Below are 17,690 nucleotides of genomic sequence, written 5' to 3' on the forward strand. Positions count from 1 at the left end.
CGACTGGTGATGGATTCTGTCCTTATATCGGAAAAACCGCGTCCGGATCAAACGTCCAATCCGTTTTATTTGCGAAGGCGCGTTTATTTAAAAATAAAAGAAAGAAAAAACATGTCGCAAAAAAAATCTGTACAGTTTCCTGTCAAGTCATTAAAGGGGGTGGGGGGAGGGGGGGGGGAGAAGACAACAATATACAACAGAAAAACTTCTCTCTCACACACACACACGTGTAAAAGTCTTTATCCAGCGCGATGGTGTGTGCGTTCGTGTGTGCGTTTCGTTCTCACGCTTTGGCTCCTCCCTCTTTCTTGACTTTGAGGAACTCGGCCATGTTGGAGAAATATTTCTGGTTGGCTTCGGCCACCTTCTTCTCTGCGGCCTGAGGATTGACGATCTCCAGACCCTGGAGAGGGGAAACGGCGCAGTGTCTCATTAGAAATACTCGCGGTAACCATGGCAACCTGCCTTTACTATAATATGAAATTGTGCTGATGGACAAATCGGATCAGTAGGATTGTGTGTGTGTGTGTGTGTGTGTGTACCTGTAATGGAGTGAATGCCACACTGGAGCTCGTTCCTGAAGACCTGTCTCTGACGGTGGACTTCCCTCCGTACGTCATGCTCTGTTTCTGCAACGTCCGCTACATGCACACAATGTAAGAACGCAGTTGCTAAGCGACTGGGGTTAAAAAGCTTTCATCGTGTGTGTGTGTGTGTACCGCCGTACCTGCAGGGATTTGGAGATGCGAGCTTTGGTGGCGTCGTTGACCTGCGCCTGTCTCACCCTGCCGCTGCCCGATTTGCCCAGCTGCCCCAAGCTGAAGCCCAGATCCTCCTGATACGCATCGTCTTCGATCTCACAAACACACACACACACACACAGTGTTACACAACAGCGCCTTGTTGTTACGTGGGAGTATTTCTACAGTGTCGTTCGGTTCTGGAACGCGCGGTACCTCGGCGAACGTCATTCTGTTTGCGTGCTTTCTGATCTCCGTGAGTCCCAACCGCTCCTTCATCTTACGATACCTGAAACACGTTATTTATTAAACATTTATTCGGTGTGAAATCGCTACAACGTAACGTCTCCGACACACACACGCACCTTCGTCCTCCTCGCTTGGTCCTCGAAGCGTCGAGAGGGGCGGGGAGGGGCTTCACCTGTTTGACGGGCGGCGGCTCCTGCCACTTGTCGAATTTGCGCTCGATTTCCTCCTTCAGGTCATAACCAACCTACACACACACACACACACACGTTTTAACAAAAGGATCGAATTAGCTTTGTGTGTGTGTGTGTATAAACGCTACCCACCTTGCCGTCTGCACTCTCGTGGAAACTGTCCACACGGGCTGCCAGTGTGCACTTGGCCGAGACTTGGCGCGCTGCCTTCCTCCTTAGATCCTACACACACACACACACACACACACACACGTTAATATCTAATCACTAGAACATGTATTGATAATGTTACTGAGGTCTCAGAGTGTATGTGTGTGTGAGAGTGTGCAGTAACCGGAGGCAGGGACTGGACGACGTCGCAGTGGTAGATGTAGCCCGTGTGAGGGAGCAGCGTGGTGCTGCTGAAGCCGGACAGAGTTCTCTTCTGTGATCCCAGCAGCATCAGGTTACACGCAGGCATCTTAGACAGGTTAGTCAGACCTCCTGCGATTCCTGTCTCACACACACACACACACACACATCAGTGACGGGTCATTCATAAAAAAATGATTCGATCATTCTGAACGAGTCTTTAATGTGACTCAGAAGAACGAGTCGACTCAAAATGATTCGTTCATTTTCAAGAGCAAAAACAAAAACAAAAAACCAGAATCGAGTCGTTTGAGTTGTTCGTTCTTTTGTCACCGTGCAGACTTCCCGAACGAAATGAACTAAACGACTCCAAAGAAAAAGATTCGTTCATTCGGAGGAACCCGATTCAAAGAACCGATTCAGTGAAACGATTCGAAAACTATAGGACTATTAAGGAAAAAAATTATAAATCGGCGGATCCGATCCGAGCGGCGCTCACCCATGAGTTTGGCGGCCGTCGAGGCTCCGACGATGATGGACAGGTTGGGAGCGATGAAGGACATCCTGGACTCGACGTACTCGTAGATGCGGTGTTTGGATTGGTTGAGCTCGAGCGCCATGTCGCACGCTTCCTCCAACCGCTGGAGCTCGTCCTCTGCCAGGAGCACGCTGGGAAATGGCAACACAGCATATGACTATAGGAGGGCCCTCGAAGTGTGTGTGTGTGTGTGTGTGTGTGTGTGTATGTGCGTGCGCATGCTTACCCCTGCGTGGTCGAGGCGGTAACGCTGACCACCATGATGGTGGCATTGGTCAGAATCTGCTGCAGTGTTTCATTGTTCTTACACTTGTCCAGGTTGTTGCCGAGCTCCTACACACACACACACACACACACACACACTCTTTACAATCCACCAGTGTCATAACAATATGATGCTTGGAATTCAGTCATTTGGGACACAACCCGGGTAGGGATTTGTTTATTTATTTTCCCCACCTTGACGGTCCTGATGTAATCCAGCGTGTTGGGCACCAGCGACTCGAGCTCCGGGAATCTCTTCGAGTATTTATCACGCACAAACTTGTGAATAATATCTGAAAGAAAAACAAGTCAAAATTTAATTCCCTGATCACAGCATACCGTCATGGGGTTTTTTTCGGGCTGTGTCCCAATCACACCCCCCCTTCGCTGACTTCCTAGCGAGACGCGGCCGCGCGCCAGAAAAACTCACTCAGCTCGTTATCGATCTCCACCGTGAGGTTGTTGGCCGCGACGATGAGCCGGTACTCGGGATCGGCCTCCACTGGACCCGAAACTGTGTGCGTGGGAGCGAAAAACACGGATCAGAACAAGTTCACGCAGAGTTTGTGTTGCAATTTCAGCCCTCGCTCGACACTCACCGTCTGCGTTTTTACGTGGATTCTCTGCATACTGCACGATCTGCTCCATGATCTCGGAAAACTATACGTACACACACACACACACACAGTTAAACATAAAGAGTGTGCTCTTCTGCAGCTGGATGAGTCCAACAGTGCACATCACACTGCCATCTTTCTATTCTTCTAACTGCAAATCCATCCATCAGCCTCTCTTTAGACATTTAGTTTCCACATGACTCTCTGTCCACCTGTCTCTCCATACATCCATCCATCATGTTAATCCCTCTACCTGTTAGTCTGTCTGTTTATCCCCCCACCTGTCTGTCTGCCTACCCCTTCACCTGTCTTGTCTGTTCACCCCCCACCTGTCCCTCCACCCATCTGTCTGTTTGTCCCTCCACCTGCCCCTCCACCTGTCTGTCTGTTCACCTCCCACCCTTCCGTCTGCCCCTTCACCTGTCTGTCTGTTCACCCCCCACCTGTCCCTCCATCAGTCTGTCCATCTGTCTGCCTTTCCCTCCACCTGTCTGTCTGTCTGCCTGCCCGTCCCTCCACCTATCTGTTTATCCCTCCACCTGTCCGTCTGTCCTTCAATCTGTCTGCCTGCCTGTCCCTCCACAACCTATAAATCTGTTTACAGATTGCTCTTCCTGTGTCAACCCATCCACCTGTTGGTCTGTCCATCTCCCCCCCCCCTGTCCACCTATAAGCCTGTCTGTCCATCTCCTCTCCTGTCTGCCAATTCCTTACCTCTACCTGTCTACCAGTCGTTCCATCCTCTATAGAGTATACACACACACACACACACACACACACACACACGTGTTTCAGAGCCACTCACAGATTTGCTGTTGCGCAGTTTCGCTATAGAGGTCACGCTCTCTGTGCTGCTGAAGTCCGTCTCCATCTCTTCGGGAATGTCCTCCAGTCCTCCATGTCCCTCTCGGTTCGCGGTTTCTCCGTCGCTCTGCTCTTCTCCGCCCGGATACAGTTCGTCTTCTCCTTCATCTCTGGCCTCCTCCAAATCAGCCAGGAGTTCGTCTGCTAAAGACATCTGAGGAGAACAAAGTTTCACAGAAACGGAAAGTAATAATAATGCAGCAGCTCAATCCGCCTGGACGCTACTGATTAGCTTTAGAGAAGAATAAATGAAGGATTGTTTTCTATAATAATGAATTTCGGGACACGTACCTCTCCTGAGCGTCTGTGGGCTTTTACTTAAAACTCAAACAAACGAAATATCGACCAAAACTAACGTCACAAACGTATTCACAACGCTGCAAGCGGAAAATGAACCGTCGCACCGGAAGTGCATCACTTACACAAGCCGGCGGTCGCACCGGAAGTGCGTCACTTACATGCGCCAACAAGCGGGATTTGTTTTTTTTTTTTTTTTACCAAAATTTGAAAAAGGGGCCCTTTTAATTGATGGTTATATATAAAATAAAAATAAAAAAAACGTTAAATAAAGAAACAATGATTGAACACACCAAGGTTGTATAAGCCAAGACAATTTATTTTCATCAAACAGTTTCGTTAAATGTTTCACAGTTTCCTCTCTCTCTCTCTCTCTCTCTCTCTCTTTTTTTTTTTTCCTTTTTTTTTTATTCGAACCTCCCCACAATAATCCATAAGAAACCTGGTCACTTTTACAAATGATTTTTTTACACTGAATTATTAAATGAAATATGAATCAGGTTGTTCCTGACTAACGCCTAAGTGTGTGTGTGTGTGTGTGTGTGTGTAGATGTGTGTTAAATGGGGGGGGGGGGTGTCTTTCTCTTTTTTTATTTGCTTTTAAACATAAAGAATGCGAACACACTTCAAAATAGCGTTTACAAACAGACACGGACAAACATCCGTACGCACTACCGTCCAGCTAAATCGTAGAAAATATTGCGAAAGCTCATGGAGGAATGAATGATCCAGGTCTTTATTTATTCGTATTTTTTTTCCGTGACGTAGGGAGCACCTGAATAAAATAATGCATAACATCTGAGACAAAGTAAATGTGCAATCTTTTTTTTTTCTTCTTTTTTTTTTTTTTTTTGAGGGTTTAAATAAACAAACGATCGATCGAACTAATAAATCGTCGGATAAATTCCGCGATCAAAAACACGAGTAAAAAACATAGACGGATGTCAGCAATCTTTTTTTTTTCTCTCTCTCTCTCTCGTCTTGCGTGCAATCTAATAATAAAGATAAAAGATAAAACAAATCCTGAAACGTACACCGCCGCGATGTCGCTATCGGTTTTTGACGAAAAAAAGGAGCGCTGCACTGGAAAGACAGAATTGGAGGTCTCGGGGGTTTTTGCCTCCGATAAAACGAGAATGTTTTTTCCGCTTGCTTGTCGGGGGTGGGGTGGTGTGGTGTGTCTGCAAGACACCGATCGGGCATAACATTATGGCGCTATAACGTTCTGAGTGATGAAGTGAAGAACACTGATGATCTCTTCATCATGGCACCTCAAAGTTGATGTTAGAAGCAGGAAAAAGGGGCGAGCGCAAGGATATGAACGAGTTTGACAAATTGTGGCGTCTAGACGTCTGGGTCAGAGCGTCTCCAACACCGCAGCTCTTGTGGGATGTTCCTGGTCTGCAGTGGTGCTCCAAGGAAGGAACAGTGGTGAACCGGCGACAGGGTCGTGGGCGGCCGAGGCTCGTTGATGCATGCGAGGAGCGAAGGCTGGTCCGTGTGGTCCAACAGACGAGCTCAAACCGCTGAAGAAGAAGCGTTTGATGCTCGATAGGTCAGGGCTGATTTGGCAGCAAAGGGGGGACCAACACAATATTAGGCAGGTGGTCATAATGTTATGCCTGATTGGTGTTTGTCGCCATATTTCATATCGCGCCAGTTGTCACTCTCTATCATGTCCTGATACCGATAGCGTGCTAAACCATCCGTCCGTGGAAAAGAAATCCGTCAGTGGAGGGGGAGGGTAAACTTCTCTGGATATCACTCGGCTTCTGTACGCTATCTTCGAACCCTTTCACGTAAACCCGGATCGCCGGCAAATGCCCTACCCTCCTGTTGAAGCCAACAGACAAACAAAGAGACAACAGACAGACAGACAGACAGACAGACAGACAGATACTGGTCGAAGAAAGTGCTTCCCCTCCTGAATACAGAATACAAATTGTACTTTAAGAAGCCATGAAAATAGAGCTGAAGCTGGTACGACTGTGACTAGACTCCTATTGCATAGCCGTGAACTCCGTTTTAAATTTGTTCCTGAAATGTTTTGTCTTCTTCTTTTCTTCTCCAGCCTCGAAAAAAACAGGAGTCTGAGTTTTAAAAAAATAACCTCCAGGTGACGAGGGTCACTCCAGAGCGCTACATATCTCCTTAGGGTGTGCATGTGTGTGTAAGTGTGTATGCGCATCAGACTGAATGAGGGTCGTTGGCGGGACTGACGGTGAAGCGCGACGACGTTGACGCTGCTGATGAGCTCGGTGCTGATTTGGATTTTTGCTCTTTGTTCTTGCTGGCTTTGTGTCCGCTCGTTCCTGCTGGGGAGGAAGGAGAACATATTATTTGACGTCCTTATTCCTCGAAACGTCTGCTTGGGTTGAAACGATTCCCGACATGTTGAAAGTGTACATTTACAGCATTTAAAAAAAATAAACGATCATGAGCGATAATACTAACCGTGTCCGTCAAAGTGGGCGGGCTTTCCAAGAGGAGATGGACTTGTAGGGGCAGAGCCAGAACTCAGCTCATTGGTTGGCGTTTCCTGTCGGGGAGAAACATTGAAAGGCAGACAAATACAGGTGAGGCCGACAATTGGAGTCTGTCTGTCTGTCTGTCTGTCTGTCTATTTACCTGATCGAACAGATAGACGGTGACGTCATCAAAAAAGGACACGTTCCTCCCATGGTCGCGGTTCTCTCGGTCGACTGGCTCCTTGGGCGACTTCAGCAAACTGCGCAGCCCTACGCGCTTGTGAACGTCCGTCTCCGTGACAACGATGACCTTCTTGGAGACCTCGTCCTCCTGCTCTTCGTCTTCTTCGTCCTCTTCGGGGTCGCATCCCGTCGAGAAGGCCCTCCTCCGGCCGATTCGGTTCTCCCCTCCTTCCCAGAAGCCTTTGGAACCAGGGGAGAGGGGAAGCAAGAGAGGCAGCGGGGGAAGAGAGAGCGAGAGGCGGGCCAGTTTAGCTGGAAAAGAGGATGATGATGATGATGATAATGATGATGTAATAAAAGAAGGAGAGAAGACGCGTGAGTGTCAAGAAGATGGGAGCAGGAGTCGCTGCTGCAGTGAAATTCCACAAATGAAACGTCAGTGACTCTGAAAAAGGGTATTTAAGTGTAACTCTAAATATGCTGGGATTTTCCCCACCTATACACTCTTCATCCCACAAACACCTGCATCAGATGCCCTTCAATTGATCTAGGAGACCCCAACCAAGAAACCAAGCATGACTTTTGTGCACAAAGCCAGCTCTATGAAGATATACTCTCATTGGGGTTGGAAGAGGTGAAAGATCTTCTGCTATAGAGCTTCAACCCTATTGAACAACTTTGAGATGAATTTTGAATGACGACTGCACCCCAGGCCTCCTCACCTACATCAATTCCTGACTTTCCTAACGCCCCCTTGTGGCTGAATGAATCTCCACCAATCTCAACAAAATCTAGTGGAACATCTTCCCAGAAGAGTGGAGCTTATTATAACAGCAAATAGGGACCGAATGTGGAATAGGAGGTTCCAAAAGATTCCCATACCAATCTTATGGCCAGGTGTCCACAAACGTTTGTGAGTTTGGGGGAATCATTTGAGATCATTGGATATGCTTTGGCATCGGTAACTGATACTGTACCTTTCATAGCTTGGTTGGTGGCAGGTGGATCAGGCGAGACTTCAGCCTTCTCAATCATTTTCAGTGTCCCCGTTTCCACTTCAGCATCTTTACTTTTAGGTGAAACTGGGCTAGGAGGGACTGCTTCATCGTTACTGCGGAAACCACGGATGTGCGTTCGTTAAAAACTGGGTTGCACAAGAGCTTTGGGAAGAAGATGGAGCAGGGAAAACTATCTACTGTACATGAGGACAGAAACGTCAGAACTTTTCATACAATCTAAGGAGATGTGGTTAATATCAGAGGTTGCATATGTCACACATGTATATAACAAACCTCTCGGTTTTCACCGAGGCTTCTTTGCTTGAGGCTTCGCCGAGAGCACCAGCGCTGGTTTCTGCCCAAGGACGCAGAATGACGCTGTCAGTCATGGTAGAACCCCACAGCATGTTGGTTTGAACGTTCTCACTGAGGGAGTACTGCAGCTTTTCTTCACAAACCTTAATGAGGGAAGTAAGGGCCGATATGTCTTGAGAACGATGTCATTCAATACTTGACGTTTTAGAGGAGATAAAACTAATCGGAACGTATTTTTTGGAATGCCTTACCTGCATCATGAGCCCATTTTTCGCCGGCATTTGCGACAGCAATCTCTGACCTTTGGTGCCTTCGCTTAACAGGCAAGGTGGGACATTTCCTCTCTCCCTCTTTTCCATTAAAAGCTCATTTTCCTCAAAGCTTCGTGATTTGTTCGCGGAGATGTCCGAGATTTCGTGAACCTCCTCGCTCGGCTCTGCTCTTGTTTTGCCATCTGAAACCCCAGAGTGTTCTTGGTCCTCTTTGGTGCTTTGCAAAGACTGATGGTTCTTCTTCAAAGATTCCAGTAGGTCTAAGTTCCCCAGCAAGAGGTCTCCTAGAAGATCTTCATCTCCGGAAATGCAGCATAACTTTTCCAGCTTTTCAAAGTCCTCCAGCGGTTCCTCGTCCAAATCCTTCCATTCTGAGATAAGCAACTCTGGGATGGAGTTCAAGGAAGTCTGAGAGATGACAGAGTGAGATTTGCCATTCCTCATTTCATCCTTGTTTATGCAATCAGATACCAAGCAGGTCTGGTTTTCTGTGATCAGGGATGGTTTTTGTCCCAGATTTGCAGTTATTCCTTTGCTGTGGGTACTGGTGGAGCATTCAGCAGTGGACAGGTTGAAGGAATCAGAGTTGTTAGAGAAGACCAGTAGACTTTCGTGGTCCGTGACGTCCATCCAGTCTTGATCACCCGGACTAGACTTGATCTCTATATGGTGCACCGTGTTTGGGAAATTGTTTGGGCCTTGGCAATCACTCACTTCGGCATGCTGGGAAGAGTCGCAGTTTGATATATCCATGGACATTAAGGCAGGAGAGCAGCACTGAACGTTGCTGCTGTGGATTGTGCACGGCTCGGCTTCTGCATGAATGGTGAGAATGGGACATGAAGGAGAATCCGATCTGTCCTTTTCAAGAAATCTTTCCTCACCTGTCTCCCTGTTTGATGATTGGCAGTGATTATTCTCAATATCCTCGCTGAAGTATGCGTCTTGGTGTGCTGAAGATAGATAAGGTTTCATAAGGATGTTATTTGTGGTGTGGACCTCATCGGCTTCAGGTGTTGCTGTGACCCAGTTATTGTTGTGGTTGGTCTTAGTCCGAATCTCCGTGCCTTCAAAACCTCCTGATTCAGCAAAACAATGTTTTTTGTCTCCCGCCTTGTCCTTTAAGTCAAGGACTTCCTGTAGTCTGCTAGTAATCTGGCTTCCTTCACCTCCAGGAATATCACCTTGCACCTCATTCTGGATGTACACCTTGCAGTCACTGGAGCTTTGCCTTCCAACACTATTGCAATGAGTGACAAGCTCTTGCTCTGGGTTCTCCAGATTATCCGCTTCCACTTGCCTATCATGTCCTGGTTCGCTGTTTTCCACATCAGGATTCTCTATGTTTTCTTCTTGGTGGACGTCCATATTTTGCTGACTTTCATGAGCTTCTGGAACCCCGGAAAATGAACTGGACGGTTGATGTTCGTCATGTTTCTGCGTCTCCGTAATAGTGGGATGAGGTTCGCTTACTGCTAACTCATCATTTTCTCTTTCCCAGAACTCGTGGCTTGTGCCAAAAATCTTGTCCTCTGTACACCTCTTCTGTCCTAAACCTGGAATGAATTCGGACTCCAGTTCCTTTTCGGTTCCCTTAGCTGATGCAGAATTGTCCCTTTCAGCTGATGCCCACTGGTCGTTTTCAGGCGATGCCCACTGGTCACTTTCCACTGATGCCCACTCATCAATTCCAGTTGATGGCCACTGGTCATTTTTACATGATTCACAGTGGTCATTGTTATCTCTTTCAATACACATAGGCTCTTTTTTCTCTTCTCTTTTGGATACACATAGGCTCTTTTCAGGTGATGCCCACTGGTTATTGTCACCTGGTGCCGACTGGTAAGTTTCTGGTGTACAGATTAGATTATCGTTTTGCTGGAGCCTATGACAAGTAACTGCTTCCTTCAGAGATCTGTTTGTGGAACCAGGCTCTGCAAGAGCCTCCCATAATATATCTGGTTTCACATTTAGTTCCTTTGAGGCTTCCTCCCCAAAATCATCAAAACACTGTTTTAGGGAAAGCCCTCTCAGATCCGCCTGCTCCTGTCTGGTGTTTGGAGATTTCTTTTTTAAGAAGCAAAGCTCAGCTTCAGTTATTTGGCTTTCAGCTTCAGACTTTGCCTTTGCTTGCTCTTCCATTTCTTCTGCAAGAGTAAGGTTTCTCAAACCAAGTTCATTGGTATCACTGTCTTGAATATCCAGTGTGTTCTTTCCTGACCTAAACGCTTCCTTTTGAGTTTCAAGAAGTTCCTCTATGAAGTTTGGCTTGTGGACCTTTTCTATGGTTTCGGAGAGCAGTTCTAAGTTGTGAACTTCTTTTCCTTCACTGAAATCAGTGACAGAAGATGTTTGAAAAGAAAACTCTGAGGGATCAGTGCATGGGAACGCATGTAGGGGTGCTTCCTGAATGGCACAAATTAACTCGCCAATGGTACTGGTTTCAGTTTTTGAGATGTTAGATGCCTCAAATGCTGAAATCATGGTATCATTGCTACCACATTTAGAACTTTTCACAGAATCCACTACGGCATCCAGTGAAATTATGACCGATTTACCATCCTGATTGTCGTCCTCTGCTTCAGTCTTTTCCTCAATTCCCATCAGCGTTCCTCTCTCACCTGGTCGACCACTGCCTGAACGAGAAGAGCCTAATCCATCGGAACCTCTTCTGGGTAAACCTTCCCCACCATCCAAGTCACTGTCAGAAAAATAGGCAGAATCTCGATAGGGGGTTTCAGTACCCAAGATCCTCCACCCAGTGCTTCCGCTATTAACCCATGGATCTCCAGGGGTGAGGCAGTCCATAGAGCTGGAGGTAAGAGGGGACATTGTTGAGTCTGTGGGTGTAATAGTAGACAGGGATTGTTCAGAGTTCGGTTCCCTTGCAAAGGACAGTGGGAACACATCAGCACTTGCTTCACCAAGCGACAGCATGGAGTCTGCCGTACTTATGCCCTCTTTTAGAGTGTCTAGATTGTCAGCGTCGTTCTTGGTGCTCATATGAAAATCTGTGTCGATCAAATTAGCTTGTTCAATGGATGTAAACAATGCCTGCTTTTGAAAGATCTGGGCAGAGTCTTGGCTTTGAATAACTCTGCCACAATCTTGTCCAGTTGACGCAGTGGCATCTGATAAAGTGGCAGGATCGGGAACTTTTACATACAGAGACCCTTTTACACCTAGGACTTGTTCTGAACTTTCAAATGTGCCATCTTTTGCTTGTACTCTAAACATTAGCCCATCCTGTGCATGCATTCCTTCTACCTCCTTACCGACACTCTCAGTTTTATAAGTCAAAGTACTTCTAGTTTCTTTTACATCCTTAACTATGATTTCCTGTGATAAACCCTCAACTTCAAACTGTCTCGGTTGTTCTATGCTAACATTAGGAAGAGATTCTTGTATGTCGCTGTTAAACAGCTCAGCATCTGTTCCCTGTGCTACCACAGGAGATGTCTGGTCCATTAAGAGCTCTGTTTTCGGCAGGATGTCTGAAGGAACAAAGTCAGCAGGGCTTTGGGGCTTCGAATATAATTCTTCTTTGGCTGGATGAGCAAAAGTGGATAAATTTGGCTCATTTCTGACGCTTTGTAGTTCCAAAGCTATTTGCAGAATGGGCATTTCAGGACGCACTGCAACTTTTATTTCTCTTCTTTTAGCTCTCTTGGTAACCTGGGCATAAATTGCCTCTTTCGTATCACTTAAAGGTATACTTAACGATTCGAACTTTAGTGTTGGCGAGGACGTGGGGTCAATGTACACAGAGTCGTATTCTGGCAATATTTCTACAGGTGATAGACTCTCTTTCTGATTGCTTTGTCCTGTTATTATCTCAGTGAGAAATGTCTCAGCTGATTGGATCTCTTTAAAAAACTTTTCTTGGGTAATTTCTTTGTTCTTTGACTCCATGTTCCCATTGTTTATCTCACAAGGTAGTGACTGAGATCTCTCCGTACCTTGTGTAAAAACATCTTCTGCTTCGGCATATGTGGACAAGTCGTCAGGGCGTGCATAGGGGAAGGGTGTGGTGCCAAAGCGGGACACTGGGATGCCCCCATCGCCATCATATACATCTTCACAATCTGACATTGTGGTGTCAATCTCAGTAAGGAACAAATCCCTCTTTTCAATCCCATCAACTTCTGAGGTTTTATCAGCTGCCCAGGTTTTAGTGGCCGAGTCCAGTTCGGTGAGAAGGGACTGGGAGCGTCTCAATCCACTGTCCTTGTCATTATCCTTGCTCCATGAGGTTTCTCCTACATTGGAGTCCAAAGGTTCATTGGAGATTTCTGTCAGGAACAAGTGTATCGGTGACTTCTTTGCAGCCGCAACTCGCTCACGATGCATTTCTGCATCTTCCTCCTTCCAGAGAGCTGGAAGAATCGTGTCAAGACGCGATTGGGTTCGTTTCATTCCTCTGGAAAACAGTTCTGCCGTAGCAGGATCTGGGTCATCAACCAAGCTGATGCATTCGATGATTGTGCCACTGCTGAGTCTACTCGGAGATACAAAAGGGGAATTATAGTCATCTTCTGAGTACGTCGTGCTGGAGGAAGACTTTCTCTCGATTACCGGAATTGACTCTGAGTAAAACATTTTGGAATAGGGAGATTCTCGATCTCCTGGGGACCCGTCCTTTATGTAGCTTGAGTTGTGCAATGACTGCAAACACGTCATGTTCCTGTTAGCATTCTGCTTCTCAGCATAGTCACAGCCTAATGGGTCTCTTTCTAAGTGCACCGTGCTTAGATTGTTATGTCTGGGGAATGTTTCACTCGCATAACTGTGAAAGGGATCCTTGTGGGGCCTGTAGTGAGGAGGAAGAGGTGGAGGGCAACTTTGAGGTGGAGGAAATATGGAGTGTCCAGTGGAGGATGGTGGGATTGACGGAGAATGCGACGGAGATGGAGGAAGCCTCGGGTGTGTCCGATTGAAGCCCAGATGATCAAAATTGGATTTTAAGGTTGAACAGCTGCTCATAAACAAGGAATCGGAAGTCTCTGATTTGCTGATGGGATAAGAGGGTGCAGGATAGTGATTCAGGCCATATGAGTGGGCATATATAGGTGGGGGAACAGGTAGGGGACGAGACAGTAGATTGCTGCCCGAAGACATGGACATTGAGCGAGGCTTTGGTGGAAGGATTGGTACTTGGGAAGTCACAGATCCGGAACGTCTCAGGTTTGGATCTCTTTTAACATCTCCGATGTCCACTACTGCATAATCAGTCACTCTGTTACAACCTTCTTTACTGAACTGGACCAGACCCGTGTTTGGCTTCAGGACTTGGACTTCACTAGACCTCACAGTCTGGAGTGTCTGAGAAGCACTCTCTCCAACTTTGTTTTGGTAGGTTGGCTTTCCCTTACCACATGTCCCACCAGAAATCTCGACTAATTCCAAATCTCCAGGACTAACAGAGCCTGTTTGCAATGCTGATGATGATGACTTCCCTTTAAAATGAGTGGATTTGTCTTGTGGAGTGTGTTCCTCCAAGCGAATGTAGTATTCGCTGGCTAACGAAGGGCTACGTGCGCTAATCACTGGCACAACTGTGGGTGTATCCAAAGACTGCCGATGACCAGAGATGGGGGTTGGTATTGGCTGAGGAGGAAGAAGTGGTTTATAACCCCTCCTACCATGTGCTTTGTCCCAAAAATATTCAAAATTCAATCCCTTGCTTGTCTCAGTGACCGTCAGGATGTCATCGAGCTCATGAGACGAAGGAGGGATCGAGTTCACGGGATCCAGCAGAGGGAAGGAGTTACTGTCCTCTCTGTTGTATCCTCTCTCTTTCTGTCGTTCCCCTACCGCAGACTGGAAAGCACTGGGGCGAAGTGAGTCCCATCGCCTCTCGAACGATTCTTCGCTTTCTCCTCTCCTCCGTCGGCCGTGTGCTTCCTCATACTCATCTTCGTCCTCGTCCTCTGCCACACTCCTCCGGTTCCTTCCTTGTTCAGCAGCCAGGAGAGAGGAAAGGAGGATGAAGATTTCGTTGACCGTTGAACGCTGTGGAGGTGGAAGCCAGCAGGACTGCATGACCTCGTACCTAAAGAGAGACAAAAGCTAATGTCAATTTACGTGACCATAGACATACAACCCTTTGTCTCCTATTGGTCTTTGTTTTAAACATTTGACCAGTCAAACTGACCAGTAGTCGGCGTAGGAGAGTTTAAGGCGGGGCTGAGCCAGCGTGATCTGTCTCTCCTTGATGACAAAAGTGAGAACTTCTTCATCACTTAAGTGGCGATGTGGCTGAGCTCCAAATTCAAACAGCTCCCAAATCACCACACCTAAGGACCTGTCAATCAAAAACAAAAAAAAACCCCACCAGGGTTAAAGTGATGCTGTAAGCTCTTGTAATTGGTTTATCGTAATAAAAATGTGGCATCAGAAACCCATTACTAAGAGGATGGGAAAAAAGTGTCCAGAAATTGATACTTGAAAAAACTACTCAGCTGTACACTAACAGGACAGACTTACAAGCCTGGTGTGTCTAATAAATGGGGCATAAAGCTGTGTGTAAAACCTCAGCAAAGCTGCTGAGCCTAAAAAAAAGCTCCCATCAGCTCTGCGTTCAAGTTGGTGTTACAGTCTTGCTAACCAATCCTCTCAGCATTGGTCCAAACTGGTGGCACATACCACACGTTGCTGGTTTTAGTCTGGTCTGTAACCATTAATTCTCCTCGAAACTCCTCCAGCAGCTCTGGAGCGATCCAGCGCAGAGGAATCCACAACTTGTCTGGCGTTAAGTAATAATCCTCCTGTTCAAAGAACGTAAAAGGAACAAGCATGTATTGGACGTATCAGGCATGATCCGCACCCCCTTGTTGCTTCCTGCTACTTTCGGACCCACACTTGCTTCAAAATGCATTAACATTATCATAAATAAAGGTTTATCTTGCCGTACCTTATAATGGTTGTGTGAGAGGCCGTAATCTCCGATACGGACTGTCAGGTCTGAGGTGAGCAGGCAGTTCCTCAGTGCCAGATCGCTACGAAGAAAAAGCTACAAGTTTATTTCCTAAACCGAACAGTAATGCTCCGCAGGCTACACTGTACCACGTAAAACATACACAAATGAACGTTTTAGGCGAGACAGTGGTCCAAGGAGCCAGGGAGTGGCAAGAGCCAGAGCCAATCAGGATGCCTTGGGGGCTTCATTCATGCTCACCTGTGTATGTAGTTGTTTTCATGAAGGTGCAAAAGACCTGACGTGATCTCGTATGCCATTCGCTGCAATGTCAAAAGGTCACGGTTCAGGAGATCAGGCGTCATGCCGTCCGACTTCCCCTGCGCTCTAAGGTATCGCTTGAGATCGCCCTGGAAAGCGAGAGGTGTCAAGGGAGGAGATCAAGGAATATCATTTGTGTATAATATACATATATCGATAATTGGAAGAGAACAGATCGGACAGTTAGAAAGAGATATCAGACAGTAAGACAGGCAGTCGGAGACTCGGGACAGACAGACAGGAGAGTGAATGTTCATTCTCACCAGCTGGCAGAACTCCATAACCAGCAGATAAGGGATACTCTCACTGCACTGACCCAAACACTGCAGGATGTTGGGGTGGTGGAGACTCCTGGGAGAGAAAGAAAAAAAGAGATAAATAGAGTGAAAGAGCAAGAGAGTGTGAGAGAGACAGAGCGAGGGATGTAACCACAGGTGAGAAAGACAAACACTAAAGTTGGTATGTAAATGGGGTATGGGTCAGTCTTGCTGAGTGTTCAATAACCGAGTTATAACAATAATGCACTTGGTACATCTCGCTCAGTCCGGACAGCAGTGTATACGTTTCCACATTATGACAGGGTAATCGGATCAAACCTGAAATACGATGATTCGTTGCATTTCAATAAGCAGCTGTGAGGATCACAACACACAACTACACCACACACAGTCTCCCAAGAGCTATCAGATATTCTGGAGTACTTGCGGTTCAGAGTAAACAAACAGAAGAAGATGGTGATATCAAAAAGTACTTTATCTACGTTTACACGCTATCACCTACAAAATAGTCCCCTTGCACAGAAATTCAAAGGTCCCAGAGTTGCTGCCACTTCTGGAAGGTGTCCTGAAAGACTTCTTTTGGTTGAGTTTGGTTTGGTTGGGTGGGTGTGAAAGTGAGATCGCGTTGTTTCCGGCGAGAAGCTCCGTGCTCCCTGTGACTGTGTGTGCAGACTCTTGCTGCCATCTGTTGGCGTGTTACAAAACTAGTCTCGGAACCATTTGAACCCCAGCAACACATGATGTGAAGGCTTAAATCTGATTGGATAAAAACTCTAACCTAAACATACACTCCAAGTTCTTGCTGGCCCTGTTGGGCACCCATGATGGCCATCAGGGCCAGCACAGAAGTTCTTGCTGGCCCTGATGGCCTACCACGATGGCCCCTGACCAATGGAGTGTCCCACCTGTATGGCTCGGCTTCGGCCAGGAACTTGCGCTGCTCCAGAGGACTGGCACTGACCTTCAGCTCTTTAACCATCACCTGAGAGGGGCTGCAGTCACACAACACCTCGGCCAAGATCACCTAAAAAAAATAGGTTAAGAACAGTTCTAACTTCATCCAGGTCCAGCAGTTCTATGGGAACTTTCTCGCTGAAATCTAGAAGTGTGTACCTTCCCAAACCAGCCATTCCCGATCTCCTGCAGGTAGTTGAGTGTGTGTCGTCGAAAACACTGTGTGCTCGTCCCTGTCCACAATACATCTGTGCGTTATTATTTATGCATTGCATAACTTTTATTATTGGCAGTGTGTGTGTGTGTGTGTGTGTGTGTGTGTGTGTGTGTGTGTTTTCACCTGTGCCATTAGGCAGTGCTGAACACGCTCTGTCTCGCAGAGGAAGTGTGTAAACCTCGGGCAGAGACACACATGAGGACGCGCTGTCCTCGGGAACGGGACTGGAACATTCTTCACCATCAGCATTATCAAACGCCTGAGAGAGAGAGAGAAGGGGGGGGGGTGTAATGAGACAGAGAAAGACAGATAGTAAGACATAGACAGAAAATGAGACAGCAAGAAAAAGAGAGTGAGACCGATAAGAAGGGATAGAGTGTGAGACAAAGAGAGAAAGGGTGAGAGAAAGTGAGACGAGTCTCAGCGAGAACGAGTCTCAGCGAGAAAGGAAGACAGGAGTGATGAGTGAAACAGAATGAGACAGAGTGAGACAGAAAGAGAATAAGACAGAAAAAGAATAAGACAAATTGGGACAGAGAGTTAGACAGTAAGAGAATTAGACAAAATGGGACAGATAGTGAGACAGAAAGAAAATAAGACAAAATGGGACAGAGAGTGAGACAGAAAGAAAATAAGACAGAATGGGACAGAGAGAAA

General features: G+C 46.8%; 2 protein-coding genes across 7 annotated transcripts in view; both read right to left on the bottom strand.

Moving 5' to 3' along the window:
* Positions 1-63: 63 nt before the first annotated feature.
* prpf31 (PRP31 pre-mRNA processing factor 31 homolog (yeast)) lies at positions 64-4,245 on the bottom strand. The gene is made up of 14 exons (XM_083540950.1): positions 4,106-4,245; positions 3,756-3,968; positions 2,933-2,993; positions 2,764-2,847; positions 2,529-2,626; positions 2,296-2,402; positions 2,031-2,200; positions 1,515-1,672; positions 1,313-1,402; positions 1,106-1,233; positions 957-1,029; positions 728-856; positions 543-641; positions 64-403 (listed from the first exon to the last, which is right to left on the bottom strand). The coding sequence occupies exons 2-14, from the start codon at positions 3,966-3,968 to the stop codon at positions 284-286; spliced, it is 1,530 nt and encodes a 509-aa protein (XP_083397076.1). The 5' UTR covers positions 4,106-4,245; the 3' UTR covers positions 64-283.
* Positions 4,246-4,932: 687 nt separating this feature from the next.
* The window catches only part of lmtk3 (lemur tyrosine kinase 3), a 17,322-nt gene continuing 4,564 nt past the window's right edge, over positions 4,933-17,690 (bottom strand). For 2 of the 6 annotated variants that reach the window (XM_083540966.1, XM_083540971.1), the window contains 14 exons: positions 17,157-17,292; positions 16,976-17,049; positions 16,768-16,886; positions 15,848-15,935; positions 15,525-15,673; positions 15,261-15,345; positions 14,993-15,114; positions 14,502-14,651; positions 8,327-14,399; positions 8,055-8,218; positions 7,740-7,873; positions 6,740-7,074; positions 6,566-6,650; positions 5,514-6,426 (listed from right to left, as the gene is read on the bottom strand). In XM_083540966.1, the coding sequence (XP_083397092.1) occupies positions 6,299-6,426; positions 6,566-6,650; positions 6,740-7,074; positions 7,740-7,873; positions 8,055-8,218; positions 8,327-14,399; positions 14,502-14,651; positions 14,993-15,114; positions 15,261-15,345; positions 15,525-15,673; positions 15,848-15,935; positions 16,768-16,886; positions 16,976-17,049; positions 17,157-17,292 (7,842 nt within the window). In that variant the 3' untranslated portion in view covers positions 5,514-6,298. Of the gene's footprint in view, positions 6,427-6,565; positions 6,651-6,739; positions 7,075-7,739; positions 7,874-8,054; positions 8,219-8,326; positions 14,400-14,501; positions 14,652-14,992; positions 15,115-15,260; positions 15,346-15,524; positions 15,674-15,847; positions 15,936-16,767; positions 16,887-16,975; positions 17,050-17,156; positions 17,293-17,690 lie in introns of all 6 variants that reach the window. The other 4 variants (XM_083540967.1, XM_083540970.1, XM_083540969.1 and 1 more) reach the window with 4 other exon arrangements.

The sequence above is a fragment of the Silurus aristotelis genome (genome assembly GCF_946808225.1).
Source record: "Silurus aristotelis genome assembly, chromosome: 1".
Lineage (NCBI taxonomy): Eukaryota > Metazoa > Chordata > Actinopteri > Siluriformes > Siluridae > Silurus > Silurus aristotelis.

What these genes read in the sequence shown, in the direction of transcription:
- prpf31 (XM_083540950.1), bottom strand. Translation starts at nt 3,968, where the DNA reads ATGTCTTTAGCAGACGAACTCCTGGCTGATTTGGAGGAGGCCAGAGAT. An exon ending in GGAGATCGATAACGAGCTGA is followed by an intron (nt 2,627 to 2,763) that starts GTGAGTTTTTCT and finishes TTTTTCTTTCAG; the next exon opens with ATATTATTCACAAGTTTGTG. An exon ending in ACCAAGCGAGGAGGACGAAG is followed by an intron (nt 1,030 to 1,105) that starts GTGCGTGTGTGT and finishes AACGTGTTTCAG; the next exon opens with GTATCGTAAGATGAAGGAGC.